The following is an 18528-nucleotide window of genomic DNA, read 5'->3' as shown; positions in this document are numbered from 1 at the left end:
TTCTTAACAGCACTGTGGGTGTACCTACACCACATAGACTGCAGCCGTTCAAGAAGGTGGCTCACCAGCTTCTTGAAGGCAATTAGGAATGGGCAATCAATGCTGACCTAGCTAGTGACACCCACATCCTGTGAAAGAATAAAAATAAACAACTTTCTTGCTGTGTTTGAAATAAATATATATTGATGATTCAAATGCCCTTAAATTATAAAGATATGGTAACCATTACTGAGACATGGCTGTAAGAGGGTCAAGACTGGGTATGGAATACTGCAGGTTAAAATGTCTACAGGAAAGATAGGAAACTGTTAAGAGGGGAGGAGTAGCATCAGTGATTAAAGATGAAATTGCTTCTATGGTAAGAGATATAACGAGGTAAACAAGCATGGAGACTTCATGGTTAGAATTTAGATATAGAAAGGATTTAAGACTAGTGGAAGTTATGTATAGGCCCCTTGGTAGTAGCTGAAAACCATCAGAATGTATTAAGGCAGAGAGTAGACAGCCATGTAGAAAGGCAGAACGGTTTTAATGGAACATTTCAACTTCCATGTAGATTGAGATAAATAGATTAGCTCATGTTAGACAGGTAACAAATTTTTGTGTTCAGGAGAATTTCTGCAACAATATATCCTGGAACTAATGTGTGATGGCCGTATTAGATGTGGTAATGAGCCAGATTTGGTCAACAGCCTATAGATGCATCAACATTTGCCCAATAGCGATCATAAAATGATCGCATTCACGGTTGCTTGGAAGGGAGAAACATGAAACAGCTACCAAGATTCTATATTTAGGTAAGACTGACTTCAACGGGGTGCGAGACAGGCTGTCCACTGTAAACTAGGAAAATTTGTTAATGTCTAAAGTGATAACCAATCACTAGGAGGTGTTCAAAAATAGTTTGTGATATGGAACCAGTTTATACCCTTAAACAGCAAGAGCTGTACTTGCCCAAAAAGTGTCATGAATGTCTAAAGACAAATGTTCTAAAGAATGTCTAAAGAGTCAATGTAAAACTATAGGAAAGAGCATTCAAGAATGGGGGGGGGAAAGATCCGGGCAAATGGGATAGATGCAAAGAACAGCAAAGAGTGACAAAACATTGCAAGAGCTATAAAAAGTGAATATCAAAATCAACACTTTTACAAGTGGGTTGGGAGGGTTGGACACTGTTGGGGTTGGAAATGAGGTTGATGAAGAATGAAGGGTGCCTCTTAAACTGGTGATGTTATAAATTAAAATAAGAAAATGGTGACATATTAAATAATTATATTCTCAGTATTTACAGTAAAGGAAGAAGTCAGCATGCCAGATATCCCAAGGAAACTAATGAATTGGGGATGGGGACTTGCCAAAATTAGCATTGGCAAATTAGCAGAAATGAAGAAAATGATGGCACTAAAGAGTGATAAATATCCAGGGTTAGATGGTTTCTTCCCCCCAGGGTTTTAAAGGAAGTAAATGAGAACATTCAGCTTTCTTTCAAAGTTCTCTCAACTCAGGAACTGTTCCTCTATATTGGAAAATTGCAAAATTCTACTATTTTGGAAGGATGAGCAAGGGCAGGCAGGGAATTACAGACTAGCTGGTCTAACATCTGTTGTCAGGAAATTACTAATGTGTATATAGGAATACTGAATACCTTTAAACTTTTCAACTTATCAGAGACAGTATGGTTTTGTAAAAGGTAAATCATACCTGATGAACTTGATTTGAATTTTTTTGAAGACGTGACTAAAGTAGTGGGGAGAAAAGTAGTTTATATGGACTTCCAGAAGGCATTTCATAGTCCCTCATAAGAAACTGTTGGCTTATGTTGAAGCTCACGGAATCGAGAGCAAGTTATTGAGTCGGTTAGGAGGTTGGCGTAGCCGCAGGAAACAGTACACATAATGGGCAGGTCTTCTAAATGGCAGGATATGACTTGTGGTGTTCTGCAAGGTTGTATTGGGGTCTCAACATTCTGTATTTATTTACAACTTTGGGATAAAGAGCCATTCATCTAAGTTTGTTGATGACACAAAGATAGATGGCATTGTAAAGCTGTGTAAGCAGAAGCCTACACTAAGAGTTAAGGGAATGAGCAAAACTGGCAAATAGATTTCTACATAGGCAAGTGTGAGGTCATCCATTTTGGACCTGAAAAGAACAGATCACCATACTTAACAATTGGTGAAAAGCTTGAAGTCGAAGAGGCCCAAAAAGACTTGAGGGTTAATATACATTGTGTCTAAAAATGTAATGGATAGGCGTGGAAAATAATCAAAAAGGTTAATTAAATGCTGCCCTTTATATCTAGAGGACTAGGATGCAAGGGGGTAAAAGCCAAGCTACTGCCATGCAAAGCCCTGGTTAAATCACACATTGTGTGCTGTGTTTGAGTTCTGAGCAAAACACTTTAGGAAGGATATATTAGCATTGGAGGAAATGCAGTGTTCTTTAACTAGAATGATACCAGTGCTCCAAGAGATAAATTATAAGGAGAGATTAAACATACTAGGTTTGTAGTCTCTGTAATTTAGAAGGTTAAGAGCTTATTTGATTGAAGCTCTCAACATATTAAGAGGAACAAAGACAATGGGCAGAGAGAAACTATTTCTGCTGCCTGGGAAATCGAGGACGTGTGGACATAGCTTAAAAATTAGGCAGGCCGTTTTGGAGTGCAGTTAAGAAATACATCAAGGGTGATAGAAGTTTGGCATTCTCCTGCAAACAGTACTTGATGCTAGGTTAGTTAGTTTTACATCTGAGTTAGAAGGATTTCTGTTAATCCAGAATATTAAGGGAAATGGGACAAAGGAGGGCATGTAGAGTTGGGTGATTTAAAAAAAAATTCTTTTGGTATGTGATCATCGCTGGCAAGGCTAGCACTTTTGTTGTTTATCTCTAATTGCCCTTGAGAAAGTAGTGATGAGCCGCTGCCTTGAACTAATGTTTGTATACCATCACTACAGGAAGGGAATTCTAGGATTTTGACCCAGCAACAGTGAAGGAACAGTGATATAGTTCCAAGTCCAGAGGTTGTGTGGCTTGGGGAATTTGCAGGTGGTAGTTTTCCAATGTGTCTGTCGCCCTTGTCCTTGGGTTGTGGTTTTGGAAGGTGCTGTTAAAGAAGCCTTGGGGAATTGCTGCAGAGCATCTTGTATATCATGCACACTGTTGCCACTGTGCATCAGTGGTAGAGGGAGTGAGCGTTGAAGGTGATGGGTGGGTTGTTGATCAAGTGGGCTGCTTTGCACTGGATAGTATCGTGCTTCTTGTGTTGTTGGAGCTGCACTCATCCAGGCAAGCGGAGAGTATTCCATCACATGGAAGAAGAAGAGTCATATGGGCTCAAAATGTTAACTTTGTCTTTCTCTCCACAGATGCTGTCAGACTTGCTGAGTTTTTCCTGCATTTTTTGTTTTTGTTTTTGTTTCAGATTTCCAGCATCCGCAGTATTTTGCCTTTGTATCCCATCGCACTCCTAACTTGTGCCTTGTAGATGATGGACAGGCTTTGGGGAGACAGGGGGTGAGTTACTCACAGCGGAATTTCCAGTCTCTGATCTGCTCTTGTAACCACAGTATTTATTTGGCTGGTGCAGTTTAGTTGGCCTCCAACAACCATAACCATCAAATTACCAGCCATGATGGTGGAACAAGCTCAAGGGGATAAATAGTTGCTTCCTGTTGCCAGGAAGATATAATAATTTTTATTATGTTATTGTAATTTATTGTAAAGTAGAGTAATAGTGGGGTCTGTGTCTATGTGTGTGTGTATATGGGACTTAATTGAATTAAAGGCAGTTGGCCTGAAGGCTTTGATATATCAGAAGATAAGCTAGGTTTGAAATGTTAAATAGGTAAACATGAGGGTAGTTTTATAATGTAAAGTTTAAAGGGAACATTTGCATTTTTAAATAAACCAGACTAGCTTGAATTCAAAAGAGGGAGTGAAATGTTACAACCAGCCAGGAGAAGTTAAGAAACAGCGTGTTTATTTTTCCCAAAGATAACTGGTAAAATTAGTCATGATAGATTTTATTATTAGAGAGGTAAAAGTCCAAAGACATAGTGAAACAATGGGAATTTGCATTCAAAGGGGAAAATATGTATAAAGGAGAGAAGGCTGTGTGTTAGGGCAGGAATTCTAAGATCTAGCACAAGTATGAAAAGCCTCTAGCATCTAAGCCTCAAGCTGCTGTCTACAAGGAACTGAAGCTGAGAAAAACTCACTTTGAATTCGACTGTTCAGAGTATTGTGTGTTACTTTGCCTGAGTCTTTTAAAATCTATATGTCTCACTGTTGCCTTAACGGAGGTGTAACTGGGGTTTAGATTAATTAGGGGATTTAGAAGTTATCATAGTAATTTGTAGATCTATGTTTTTGCTTAAAACCATTTCTTCTATTAATAATGGTTTAATTCAGTTTTGTAAGAAACCTGTAAGACCTTGGTGGCCTTTTTACTGAATTCAAAGCCTGCATTTCGAAATAAGTACAAATTGCAAATAGTTGTGGCAGCTGTTTCAAGCTTCCCTCTGGGATTTGGACAGCTTGGCATTTACCATCCGCCTGCCATGGCATTGTTCTTATGTTCGTGAACCTGAGGCGAGAAGATTTAAAAAAAACTATTGGCTGTAAGATATTAATGGTTTTTTGCCCAAAATATTCTAATGTACATTGAGCAGCATTCCTTCCTCCCAACACCTTCACAGAATTACAATAATGAATATGACTTCTACCAACATTTGCTTAATATAAAACATTATTATGAAATGTTGGCAATGACCTCTTTCCAAAATGTTTCCAATTTTGGATATCCAAATGAAGCATTATATTTCTTCTCTATGGATCACCACCTTGATGTGGTGGAGAGGCTCTTATGATCCTTTGAGCAGTGCCATAGGGAGCTCCTTGCTCCTGGTAGGTCCACCCATGGTGGCAAGGCTGGGAGGAGGTGCCAGACAGTGCAACTAACTGGAGGGAAATGAAAAATTTCATCACATTAAGGATTGTTGCACTATCTGAAAGGGTGGTGCAACCAGATTCCATTGGAACTTTCAAAAGGTGATTGGACTTGTTCTTGAAAATGACTAATTTACAGGATTACAGGGAAAAAACAGGGATGTGTGACAAAATTGAGCATCTTTCACAGAACTGGCACAGGCATGGATGGCCTCCTTCTGCGCTTAAATTCTTTCTCTGATTCTATTACCTGATTTTAACCCCCACTACAGAAAGAGCAGATGTATTTTAATTGTGGCTTATTGTAAACATAGACACATACTCTGAACTTTCTGAGAAGTGTGTTTAAATTACCAAAGACTGGTTGGCCAATTGCTTGTGCCGTTTTGAACTGTGGCAGTTTCTACAGGGAGAACACAAGATGATTCAAATCTCTGCTGTTTAGCATCAGTCTCTGAGAATTGGATTCTGTTTTAAAGATTCAATGGTAATCACTCGTGTTTCTCGGCTGCTTAAAATAATCTTTAAATTTAATGCAATAAAATGTCCCCTAAGTTGGATCACTGGCATTAATGTGTCTAAGGAGAGATCTTAAACTTTAATGATGTTTGAAAACTTTGATCTATGCAGTGGTACAGTTCAAATATTTCTCCTGACAATTACTGTTCATCTTTTTACATGAGGATGTTATTCATCAAAATTGTGCAGCCTGTTTGGCACTATGACTTATCTCATTTGTTTGGTGAAATCATTTTGGCTTGAGTTGGTCTTGGGTGTCATTGTAACTCTGGAGTGTCTCATTTTCTTTGCTGTGAACATTGTCCTGGTGGCAACGCAGATCAGTTTTCATTCACCTCCACAATAGGTTATATGTTCAATACATCTGATTATTTAGCTGCTTTTCCAACAGCTGATTAAAAAAACATGACGATAAATGTTCCTGTGAACTTCTGTTTAGGTGTAATTGTTAATATAGAATTGTCTTTCTAGAAGGAAACATTGAAAGCAATCACAGAATTGTCACAGTGCAGAAGGAGGCCATTTGGACCATTGTGTCTACACTGACTCAGCAATTCTCATAATCCTTCCTTTTCAGATAACCGTCTAATTCCCTTTTTTTGAATGCTTAAATTTGAACCTGCCTCTGCCAAACTCTCAGGCAGTATTTTCCAAACCTTTAAACTTTCCAAAGTCGCTGCATGAAAAAGATTTTTTCTCGTGTTGCTTTTTTTGCCAATTACGTTTAAATCCGTGCCCTCTCGTTCTCGGCCCTTCATGAGTGGGAATAGTTTCTCCCCTCTACTATGTCCAGACCCCTCATGATTTTGAATATCTCTATCATTCTTTTCTCCAAAGAAAACAGTCCTAACTTCTCCAATTTGTCCTTATAACTGAAGTTCGTAATTCCTGGAACCATTCTCATGAATTTTCTCTGCACTCTCTCCAATGCCTTCACATCTTTCCTAAAGTGCAGTGCCCAGAACTGGGTGCAGTACTCCAGCTGAGACTGAACTAGTGCCTTATACAAGTTCAGCATACTTTTTCTTCCTCCTCAATCTCTATCTCTTTTGTCATGCTGGGAGCTCTGGGTTTGTTTGCTCTACCTTTCCCTTTTGTGGGAATGTGCCTTGACTGTGCCTGAACTATCTCTTCTTTGAAGATAGCCCATTGTTCAGCTATCTTTTTCACCCTGCCAACTTTTGACTCCCAATTTATTCATCCCAGATCCATTCTTACTCATTGAAGTTTGCTTTACCCCAGTTAATTATTCTTGCTCTGGATTGGCCTTTTCCATAGTCTGCCTAAACCTTATGACACAATGATCACTGTCTCCTAAACATTCTCCTACTGACACTTGGCCCACCTCATCCCCAAGAACTAGGTCTAGTAGTGTCTCTTTTCTTATTGGATTGGAAACATACCACTGTAGAAAATCTTCTGAACATACTTTTGGACTTCTTGCCCATTTCTGCCCTTTACACTTCTGCTATCTCAGTCTATATTCAGATAAATCAAGCCCCCCATTATAACTATTGTAATTCTTGCACCTCCGTCAGTTCCTTGCAAGCTTGTTCCTTTACAGCCTCCCTGCTAGTCGGTGGCCTATGGACTACACCGAGCAATGGCACCTTTTTTTTGATCCTTAGCTCCAGCCAAGTCGTTATATCCTTGATCCCTCTGAGACATCCTCTTTCTCCAGCACTGCAATGCTCTTCTTAATCAATGCTGCCACCCCTTCCCCTTTTTTCTTCCCTTCCTATCTTTCCTGAATACCTTTTATCCAGGAGTATTTAACACTCAGTCCTGCCCTTCTTTGAGCCAGGTCTCTGTTTTGGCCACATCATCATAGTTCCACATGGCAATCTGCACATGTAATTCACTAGTCTTATTAACCACAGCACTCTGCATTCACATACATGCACCGTAACTCTGATTTAAACTTTATTAACTTCTCCCCTACTTTGACCCCACTGGTTTAAATTGCTGTTCCTATTTTAGATTTATCTATCTCATCCAGTATTCCTTAAGAACTAGAGAGCTTCACTTGATATGTTGCATCTATATATAGTGAACCAGTAAGATATTCAATCGAAACCCTAAAAAGAACTAGGAGTGTTTAAAGGCAAAAGTCTTGGAACTCATTAAATACAAGAGCATTTGTTGACCACCTGTCAGGGCTGGTAGTAGGTACTTGTGGTAATGTGTCAATATTTTCCACATTTTTTTTTAGTTGAAATTTGACTGGTACAGTATCTGGACCTGAAAGTGCTCCTTTCTATGAGTATCTGATGCAGTACCTTTTAACACTATTTATAGCTAGCTGATATTTACTGTTTGCACTAGACATGTTGCCATTAAATATTAGTTATGCTTTATAAAGCAGACATTTCTTCATATTTCAAAATTTCCTAGCAATTAAAATGTTGCATATGATGTTAAATGACCATGCAGTGGGGGAAAAAAATGATCAAGGTAATTATGGTACTTGTTCTCAAGAGAGAACAGAAGATTGAGAAGCAATGTAATAGATTTTTTTAAAGTTGAGGAAATTATTATACAATTGAGTGATATTTTGGATTGTGAACTTGAGTACATAGAATTAACCAGTCGTAAAATCCATTGAGATTAACAAGAACTTAATTTCCAACAACAGAGAAAAAATTATGTCGATCCAACTGTTATCTGAAGCAGTTAATGCTGACCATTAAAACTTTAAAAAAAAATCCAATACAGATATGTTAGTAGGAACAGTATAAGGATTGCAATGATGAAAACAATAGAAGTGGTTTAATGTTAGTGTGGAACATGATTATTCTGGAGCTATTGGATTGTTCATTATGCAAGCTAGAAGATTACATGTGTAAAGTCTACTAATAATTGTTCAGTAATTTTACCTTAAGATAAAAATTATTCACTTTGAATTATCAAGAATAGACTGTTTGTTTCAAAGGATACTATTTAATTTACTTTCAATAAGGAGAAATTTTGCAAAACCTTTTCCACAGGAAATTAAGCAAATTGGATAGACCTGGTGCTGACATGGTTTCCATGAAACTGCGGAATGTGTAGGATGAACCGGATTAATAACTACTTTTTGAATGCTTGCTTATTTTCTTTTTGAGTGACTGTACAGAGCAAGGGTGCTAAAACTATGCAACCCTTGATTCAAATGCGTTCTGTAAGGCCTGGTAATCCTGCTTAACAAAGCACAAATGATTCCATTCCAGTTGTACTTTTTTAACTTTTGTTTGTCCTGTTTGAGAATGGGAGTTTGGGAAAGATTGTTCTTAGTGCCATTGCTTCATTAATAGATAAATCCTAATTCAGAACATCTGGATATCAGTATCTCCAGCTTCACTTATACGATTAATGGAAACACATGTATGTGATAAACAGCGTGTAAAACAAAAAGAAGTGAATTGTTAACACAACTTGACACTAAGCTGTGTCTGTATGGAAGAAGGACATGGAGCCAAACTAATAAATGACAATTTTAGAAAGTTCTCCATATAATGATCACGTTTTGGAATGGGCTTCCAGGCAGCGTTGTTGGAGTGACAATTATGGAATCATTGGTGTTGTGATAGTGGGGGTGGAGGCATGTTGGGGGCATTTATAGAGTGTTTTTGGATGGATGAAACCTGCCTGGCCCAATGACTTTTATCTGAATGAATCTTATGAGCCAAGTTATCTTTTGAAATGAGCAATAAAAGCAAAATCATTTTAAACCTGGAGGAAATAGCCTAGCTAGGGGCTGGGTTTAATGCAGCCTATCACAGTGGGAAATGTGATGACCGGGCACACTTAATTGTGGAAGAGGCCCAGTGTCGGTCTCCCAGCAACAGCAAAACCTCCTCAAATTTAAGGTGGAATGGGCTGACGTGGGATTCTTGACCGCTGCAAGCGGAATGTCAGTTAGACTCATTAGTCAATTGACACCCATTATCTCTGAGCCCCTACCATTTTAGTGGTGGCTCAGGGATTAAATGGAGGCCATGCACCTTTCCCGTGCCCTAGAAAGGCCACCCAGCAAACCCTGTTTTGACTCCAAAAAAAAAGCAAGATCCTTACCTGGTCTGTGTGACTCCAGATCACAGCAACGTGGTTGGCTCTTCGCTGCCCTCAAATGGCCTAGCAAGCCACTCAATGCAAGGGCAATTAGCGATGGGCAATAAATGCTGGGCTTGCCAATGATACCCACATCCCATGAAAGAGTTAAAAAAAAAAAAATCCTGGAGCTCTTCAGCAGGAACGCACTGTCAATAACACTCCAGCTGTAGGTTTGCCAGCAGCCTCCTGGGTGGGGATGGAGGGAAAGAAGGAGGAGTGACTACTGAAAGCCACCCCCCTGCCCTTGCCTCTGATGCCCACCCCAAGATCACCATCCTGCCTTTGTCCACCTTTGGCCTCGCATTCCACGATGATCCTGGGCCTCTGCTGGGGCAATTGCTGGCAGCATGAGGAGCTGGTGGGGATTTGCTGGCGGCCCCCGACGGACGGGACTTCCGCTGGGGACCTCAATCGCAAGGGTGACCCAATGGTGGCCTGTCAGGCCTCCTGCAGGACTGACGGGGGCTCCCTGCTACTTCTTAGACCCATTTTGGCTCTAAAAAATCCTGGCCCAGCATTCTCATCTCTGGTTGCACTAGAACAAATGCATTAAAAAGATTGGCATAACTTAATTAAAAAGTAATGCAAAGGCATTGTTTCAGTATAGCTGCTTCCCCCAAGTGGTCATTATTTATGTGTAACCTTAGAAATGAATTTGAGTAGCTGCTCAACCTTAATGCAGCGGAGCCTGATGTTGGTGTGTTTTCCCCTGGGAATGCTAGGTAGTAATTATTGAGTGGGTTTTTTTCACCGGCCAGTGTTTGAACCAGGAATGCTAAAAGTTTTTAATGCGTTTTTTCACCCCATCCCCCAAAATCCAGAGTTTTGGAGTCATGGAAAAGAATGAGTTGGAGCAGATGTGATGAGTCATGATTTTGATACAATCTGGTTCAATTTGCAACTACAAAAACTTATACTTGCGCAGCACCTTTAACACAATGAAATGTCCCAAGGCACTGAGCAGAGCATTATCAAACAAAATTTAACACCAAGCCACATGAGATATTAGAGCACATGACCAAAAGTTTTGTCAAAGAGGTAAGTTTAAGGAGTATCTTAAAGGAGGAAAGCACGGAAGAGAGGCAGAGGGATTTGGGGAGGAAATACTAGAGCTTGGGGCCTTGACAGCTGAAAGCATGGCCACCAATGGCGGAGGGATTAGAATCATGTAAGTGGGAAGAATTAAAGAAGTGCAGATATGAGTGTTGAGGGGCTAGGGGAAGTTACAGAAATAGAGAGTGGTGACATTATGGAGGGCTTTGTAAATAAAGCTGAGAATTTTAAAAATTGGTGTGCCGCTCAACCAGGAGCCAATTTGGGTCTGCAAACATGGGGATGATGGGTGAACGGGGACTTAGTGTAGTTAGGGTACGTGCAGCCGATTTTTGAATGAGCTTAGGTTTATGAAGGACAGAAGGCCCCCAGGAAACTGTTATCACTAGTCTTCACTATTCCAACAAAGGTTGCGTTTAGGGATTCAGCAGCAGATGGACTGAGCTAGGGTGGAGTTGGGTGATGATAGTAGATAGCCTTAATAGCAGTCAGAAGCTCATCTCTGGGTCAAATATGACACCAAGGTTGAAAACAGTTAGGTTGAACCTCAGGCAGTTGCCAGCAAGTGGGATGGAGTTTTTGTGAACCAAAGACAATAGCTTTGGCTCCCCCAATATTTATTGGGAGGAAATTTCTGCTCACCTAGTAGTGGATGTTGGACCGTCAGACTGACAAGTTAAACACAGTGGAGGGATTTATGGAGGTGATAAGGTAGAGCTGGATGTCACCAGCATACATATGGAATCGAATTGTTTTTCAGTGATGTGTCCAAAGGGCAGCACGTAGATGAGAAATAGAATGGGAACAAGGATGAATCCTTGGGGGAATTCAAAAGAACATTAGCAATAGGAGCAGGCCAGATGTAATGGTTTGGGGACTGGGAAGAGAGCTATTCCGGAAGATATTGTGGATAGCCAAGAATGGAACCGGGTGAGTGCAGACCCACCCAGCTGGACAATGGAGAAGAGGTATTGGAAGATGGTGATATGGTTAACTGTGTCAAAGGCTGCAGACAGGTCGGGAAGGATAGGGAGAGGTAGTTTGCCACAGTTTTATATAGGATGACATTTGTGATCTTAATAAGAGCTGTTTTGGTACAGTAGTAGGGCAGAAATCTGTTTGGAGGGATTTGAACATGGAGTTGCAGGAAAGATGGTCAAATTTTAGGAGCCAACAGCATGTTCATAGACTATGCAGAGGAAAATAAGGTTGGGGATAAACCAATATTTTGGAAGGACAGAGCTCACAGAGTAGTTATTTGGGGTAGAGCGATGGTAACAGCAGGCTTGAATGAGAAGGGCACGGTTGTTGCCGTCTTCTTGGGATCTCTGCTGGAAGGTAGGTCCAACCTGCAGCGCTGCGATCTCCACCATGAGTAGGGCAAGGGGACAGGTCCCGAATCCACCCCAGCTGGAATAGGGATCAATCCCTGTCCTGTTGGCACCAATCTGATCCTGGCTGGCTATTTGGCCAACTGAGCCAGTTGGCCCCCCAAGGAGTCTGAGTTGCTGTGGCATCTTGCACTTTTACTTGCATGTTGTAGCCTGGAGCCAGTGATGGTAGAGGCTCTAATTTCTTTCCATCACATGGCTGACCAGGAGTATCTCCTACTCTTACCACCTGGCAGTGGTGTACGTTGGATGGATTAACAAGTTGATACTCAAACTGCTCGGCCATGTTTTGTATGGACCTTCCTTGGCCATCAAGTCTTGGATTGGGACTTGAACCCAGAGTTTCTGGCTCAGAGGCAGGGACACTACTACTGTGAAGGGCACACTCCCTGAGGAGAGAGAACCATTAACAATATATCAACCAGCACGGGGGCCAGGAAGAGAAGTTAAGCAGTGCCAGACTTTCAATTTGGATAATGAAAGTACTGCTTTTACAGAGTGATTGAATAAGCTCCAAGACAAGGTGGCAGATAAAAATGTATCTGCATTATTGTTACTGCTGAAAATGGTGTTAGTTTTTTTTTGCTTCGCTCCTCTGAGGAAGTCTTGATCCTTGGGATATGGTCACATGAGCACTGGTCTTTCAGTATTTCTCTTTTATCTCTCATCATTTCCCTTCCCTTCCCCTCCCAAGTGTCTATTCTGAGTTAAGACATTAGGGTGGTCAGCTATATTTGGTCACAAATTTGAGTAACTCCTCCAGGAATCTAGAATGGAAATCCTGATTGTTTCATCTTTCACTTCCCATTTCATTGACGCTGAAGCTAATTTTCATTCCTCTTCGCTCATTTTTGTTCCAGGTCAGGGATGAACCTGGGGGCTTCCCTGGTCTATATGGTTCAACACATATTACTGGTGGGATGGAATTCTCCAGTCGGTGAGCGGGTGCGGGGCCCGCTCGCCGACGTGTAAAATGACGCACGATGACATCGGGCAGGCTGCACGTTTGCCGAACTGTCAAAGGCCTATTAAGGCCATTTAAATAGTAATTAATTCAATTAGCTGAGCTGCCCGTCCAACCTTAAGGTTGGCGGGCAGGTGAAGAGCCCAGGCGGCTTCGCATTTTTCATGAAACCTCATCCACGGGCTGAATGCGGTTGCATGAAGCGTTTTAAAAGTCAATAAAAATTCTAAAAATAATTCTTTCACATGCCCCAGCTCATGTGACACTGCCACATGAGGGGACATATTTTAAAAGTTTTAATTTCCCTTTATTTAAATTTACACATGTCAAACCGATCTCCCTGAGGCACCTCCATGCCTCAGAGAGGTTTTTGCGCTCTTTCTGGGTGCAGGGAACGACTCAGGGAATTGCCCCTGCCCACACAGGGAGCGCACAGCGCTTCCAGGCGAGTGTCACGCTGGGCCCGTCTTAATTGGCCCACCCACGTAAAATGGCACCGTGTCCCTGATCGGGGGCGCCGATTGGATTCGCGCCCGCCCCCGCCCAACACCCCCGATGGGGAGAAATTTCTGCCCGTGATGTAATGTGTAACAGCTGACCTTTCATTTATAGTGCAATAATTTTGAATAACAGGGCACTGGACTATATTCACAGGACTGTCCATTTGAAAAATGAAACATGCCATTTTTGTCCTTGAAGAAGACCGTGGTTATACCTCACTTGGAATACTGTGTCTAGCTTTATAATGCGTGTTTTGTTTTATATGATGGGTGATATTGAGGTTTTGGAAAATATTCAGAGGAGACCCCCAAGAATGATTCCTAGTTTAAGACACCTTGGCTCTCAGATGAACTTAGAAGAACTGAAACTGTGTTGTTCTGACCTGGAAACCACTGCCTGAAAGAGTTATGGAAGCAGAATCAATAATAGCACTCAAAAGAGAATTGGATAAATACTTGAGGGCAAAAAATTTAGAGGGAAAGTGAAAGGGGGTAGTTTTAATTGGATGACTCTGCTAAAAAACTGGCACAAGCACAATGGCCAAATGCTATCTTCTGTCCTATATCAGCCCGTTTAGAAATTTGATTGAAGTTTATAAAACAGTGAAAGGGCTAAGATGTGAGTGAGAATATGGTGGGGTTGGGTGTTTCATGCTGTGTGCTAAGAGCTGGCCGGGTGATAATAGCCTTGCTCTGAGTTTCAGTGCTGCACAACACCTGACCATTGCTTGGATTAAATAAACTTGAACTCTTTTAAATTTAAACACAGCTTGGTTTTTTTGTGTTCAATAAGTAATGGGAGATATTTCTGGTTCTGACTGGCTCCAGTCCTGCTGACTTGCCAATACTGGCAATCTCCAGTGCCTGTGGGAAGAACTTTTTTTTGTAAAATGTTACTAACTTGGCTGCTTTAAAAAGCTGATGGTTTTGCTTTGCTGAATTTCTTTAATGAAAAACCCCAAACTCAACCATGTCTTATCATCATTTCAACCTTGAGGGTTTGTAATTCTTAGAATCATGAATCAGCTCTTTCTGTAGCATCCATTGTGTACCACTTTCCAGTACTCCCCAGGTTCCTTTGCAGGCCTGAGGAAATTTCTGTTAAGACTGACCTCTTCCTCATGCTGAAACATGGTTGTGTGTATTTTATTTGATTCTTGTGTTGTCCTTTGTGTTCTATGATACTTTTTTCTTTTTCTCAGGATACATAATGGTGCTTTATATTGGTGATTTTCATCCTTATCAGTATGGGTACACCGTGCAAATATTGATTTTTTTTTTTGGCCCCTGGAGATACTCATAACTTTAGTAAATCTGCCAAGGGTAATGTTGCTATCAATGCAGAAAACCTTTTAAAAATAATGAATATAAATAATGTGCTAGTAAATCAAAAATACAAGGAGTTGAATTTGTGGACTTAGGCTCTCAAGGCTATGTCCGTAATGAATATAAATCTTTCTTACTAAGACTGGAAAAACAGATTCTCATTAGAGAGGAGGAAAATGATAATTTAGTGGCTAAATCTCTTCAATGATATTTCTGGCAGTCTTTCAACATTTCAGTGCACTCTTTTTTGATTATGAAACTAGCATGCTGTTTCAATGGGCTGAAAGACCTCCTGTGTTGTACTATTCTTGAATCAATGTTCCTTGTAATACTTTGTTTTGTTTGGAAATCCTTAACTTGACTAACTCGGCATTGGTGGTGGACAGTGGCTTAGTGGTAATGTCACTGGACTAGTAACCCAGAGACCCAGGTTGATACTCTGGAGACATGGGTTTAAATCCCACCATGGCAGTTGGTGGAATTTAAATTCAATTCATAAATCGGGAATTGAAAGTTAGCCATCAATAATGGTGACCATGATTTGTTGTTTAAAAACCCATCTGGTTCACTAATGTCCTTTGTAGGGAAGGAAATCTGCTGTCCTTACGTGGTCTGACCTACATGTGACTCCAGACCCCCAGCAATCTGGTTGACTCTTAACTGCACTCTGCAATAGCGTCTTAGGCCACTTAGTTCAAGGGCAATTAGGGATGGGTAACAAATGCTGGCCCTGCCAGCAATGCCTACATCCCATCAAAAAATATTTTTAAACATATTGATGGAATATTGCATGGCCAAATGAAACTAGACTTTAAGTTTAAAGTTTGCTGTGTTCCTGGGTCTGATAGTAGTGTAACTCTGATTTATCTGTCAGTTCATTTCAGTGAATCAGCCAAGGTGATGTTTATTGGTATCTTGTTTTTGTTCAACATTGTGTTTGTAGGGGAGGGTTAATGGAACTAACATGCTACTGGGAAAGGAAGTATAGTAACTATTGTAACTAAATAACAGTGGACGGGATTTTCTGGCCCCACCTGCCGCTAGGATCGTCTGGTACAGCTGAAAGTCAATTGACTTTTGGCTGGGTTGCCAAATCTCCCGTGGCGGGTCCCACCACAACAAGACTGGAAAATCCCGGCCAGCATAGTTTACAAATGGCAGAATAAGGTGCTACATTTAGAATATGGCAGCTGAAAATACTAGATAAAATATTCTGTCGAAAAAGACAGCTATTATATCCTTGTTGTTGGATGAATTTTACAATTATTTTGTCCTTTTGTACAATGGTCAAAAAGTTTTCAGCCAAAGTTGGTTAGATATAAATGAAACTATTGCCAATGATGTCAGTTTGTCTTAGTACTGTTCTTGTTTCCAAATCACAAGATTTTGGGTTCAAGACCACAACGAACTTGAGCATGGTTGACAGTTTCATTTCGTAATGATGCATTGCCTTTTGGGTGGAATGCTCAAACAAGTCATATTTGTCTGTTTAAGTCAAAATAAAAGGTCTCAAAGCACTGTTTTGAGAAGCAGAGGGAGTTTTTGTTTAAAAACAGAAAATGCTAGAAAATATAAGTGGGCAGGGTTAGCATATCCGATCTATGATTCTTCTCACTATGGATGTTCAGTCCCTCAACACCCTATTTCTCAAACTGGGGTTCCAGAGAGACTTTCTGGGGGCGTGCAAAACAGTTGAGCAGTATGCAAATGAGTGGTGGCTGGAGGCAGGCTTGGTTGGAGGTGGGAGTGGAATAAGGCTACTTAATAAGATAAGAGCCCATGGTGTTGGGAGTAGTATATTAGCTTGAGTAGAGGATTGGCTAACTAATAAAGACAGAGTTGGGATAAGGGGGACATTTTTGGGATGGCAACCTGTAACTAGTGGAGTGGCACAGGGGCCAGTGCTGGGGCCTCAATTATTTACAATATATATTAATGACTTAGAAGAGGGACGTGAATGGGCTATCGCCAAGTTTGCGAATGGCACAAAAATAGATGGGAAGGCAAGTGGTGAGGATGACACACAGAATCTACAGAGGGATATAGACAGGTTAAGTGAGTGGGCAAAAACTTAACCGATGGAATATAATATGTGAAAATGTGAGGTTATGCACTTTGGCAGGAAGAATAGAGGAGCTGAATATTATTTAAGTGGAGAAAGACTGCAGAAAGCTGCAGCACAGAGGGATTTGGGAGTCCTTGTGCATGAATCCCAAAAAGCTAACATACAAGTCCAATAGGTAATAGGGAAGGCAAATGGAATGTTGGCCTTTATTTCAAAGGGAATGGAGTATAAAAATAGTGAAGTTGCTATAACTATACTAGGCACTAGTTAGACCACACCTAGACTACTGTGAACAATTTTGGTTCCCTTATCTAAGGAAAGATATATTGGCAGGCATTGGAGGCAGTCCAGAGAAGGTTTACTAGGTTGATCCCGGGTATGGAGGCATTTTCTTATGAGGAGAGGTTGAGTAGATTGGGCCTGAGGTGACCTTATTGAAACATATAAGATTCTTAGGGGGCTTGACAGGGTAGATGCTGAGAGGTTGTTTCCCCTTGTGGGAGAGTCTAGGATCAGAGGGCATAATCTCAGAGTAAGGGGGCACTCAGTTAAAACAGAGATGAGGAGGAATTTCTTCTGAGGATTGTCAATCTGTGGAATTCTTTACTGCAGAGGGCTGAAGAGGCTGGGTCATATTCAAGGCTGAGATAGACAGATTTTTACTCAGAAAGGGAATCAAGGGTTATGGGGAAAAGCAGGAAAGTGGAGTTGAGGATTATCAGATCATCCATGATCTCATTGAATGGCGGAGCAGACTCGATGGGCCGAATGGCCTACTTCTGCTCCTATGTCTTATGGAATACGGCTGCCACATATAGAGCAGAGTGGACTGTCTACTTCGCCACAGAGGGGAGTGCTAAGAGCAGCAGGTAGATTGCTGGGTAGACGTACAGTTACCAAGGTTGGTAATGGGGTTCGGGTGAGTTTAGCCTGTTCCAAAAGGGGTTTCTTTTAGATAGTCACATACTGCAAACTCAAAGGACCGCAAAATTTGTTTGCCAAGGTACTGTGGATATTGTACAGTATTATAATTTGGGTTTGGCAGTGGTGGTGGGTGGGGGGGTGGGGTGCGGGTGTGTTTGTGGGGATGGATTTGTGATTACTAATTCATAAAATACCTCTTTCAGCCAAGATTTTTGAGAACAACTGTTCTAGACCTCCACCCTCCCGCCCAAATGACATGCGGGTTCATTGCTCCTTGAAAAGCAGTTCAACCAGTTTCCGTCCTCCACCACCACCACCCACTCTGCCTGGTTGCAATTGTTCTTGCATTGAGCAACTGTTCCTTTAACTCTACTAACATGCTCCAAATAAAATGTCGTTGTGGGAACCTGCATGGCTCTGAAGCTGGTTATTAGGCCCTTGATCTCATTTACTCTTTGTAGGATTTTGTTGTGTATAAAACTGACAGCAGCATTTGCTTATGTAACTGCAATGACTGCACTTCAAATGTAATGCATTAGTTCTAAAGTGCATTGGCATGCCATGCGATTTGTAGTGAAGTGCTGCATAAATGGAAGTTTGTGTTCATATTTGCTGCAGCATCTTTCAAGCCTAAGTTGACTTTTTTGCAGTTTTTTTTAATATATAAATGCTTCAGTGGATCACTGGTCATGCAGCTCATGGTTGGTTGGGTGTGCAGTGTACAATAAAATGGGCAAAATACCA

General features: G+C 41.0%; 1 protein-coding gene across 4 annotated transcripts in view; it reads left to right on the top strand.

The window, feature by feature from the left end:
• LOC144686683 (activin receptor type-1-like) overlaps positions 1 to 18528 on the top strand; it is a 134086-nt gene that overhangs the window by 3482 nt on the left and 112076 nt on the right. The window contains exon 2 of one of the 4 annotated variants that reach the window (XM_078552211.1): positions 3425 to 3516. The exons of the other annotated variants lie outside the window; for them this stretch is intronic. Coding sequence (XP_078408337.1) covers positions 3488 to 3516 — 29 coding nt within the window. The 5' untranslated portion in view covers positions 3425 to 3487. The remainder of the gene's footprint in view (positions 1 to 3424; positions 3517 to 18528) is intronic. 4 annotated transcript variants of the gene reach the window in all.

This window comes from Cetorhinus maximus, chromosome 11, assembly GCF_964194155.1.
Source record: "Cetorhinus maximus chromosome 11, sCetMax3.hap1.1, whole genome shotgun sequence".
Taxonomy (NCBI): Eukaryota; Metazoa; Chordata; class Chondrichthyes; order Lamniformes; family Cetorhinidae; genus Cetorhinus; species Cetorhinus maximus.
Note: the sequence above shows the minus strand (reverse complement) of the source record. Positions and strands in the feature narration are given on the sequence as shown.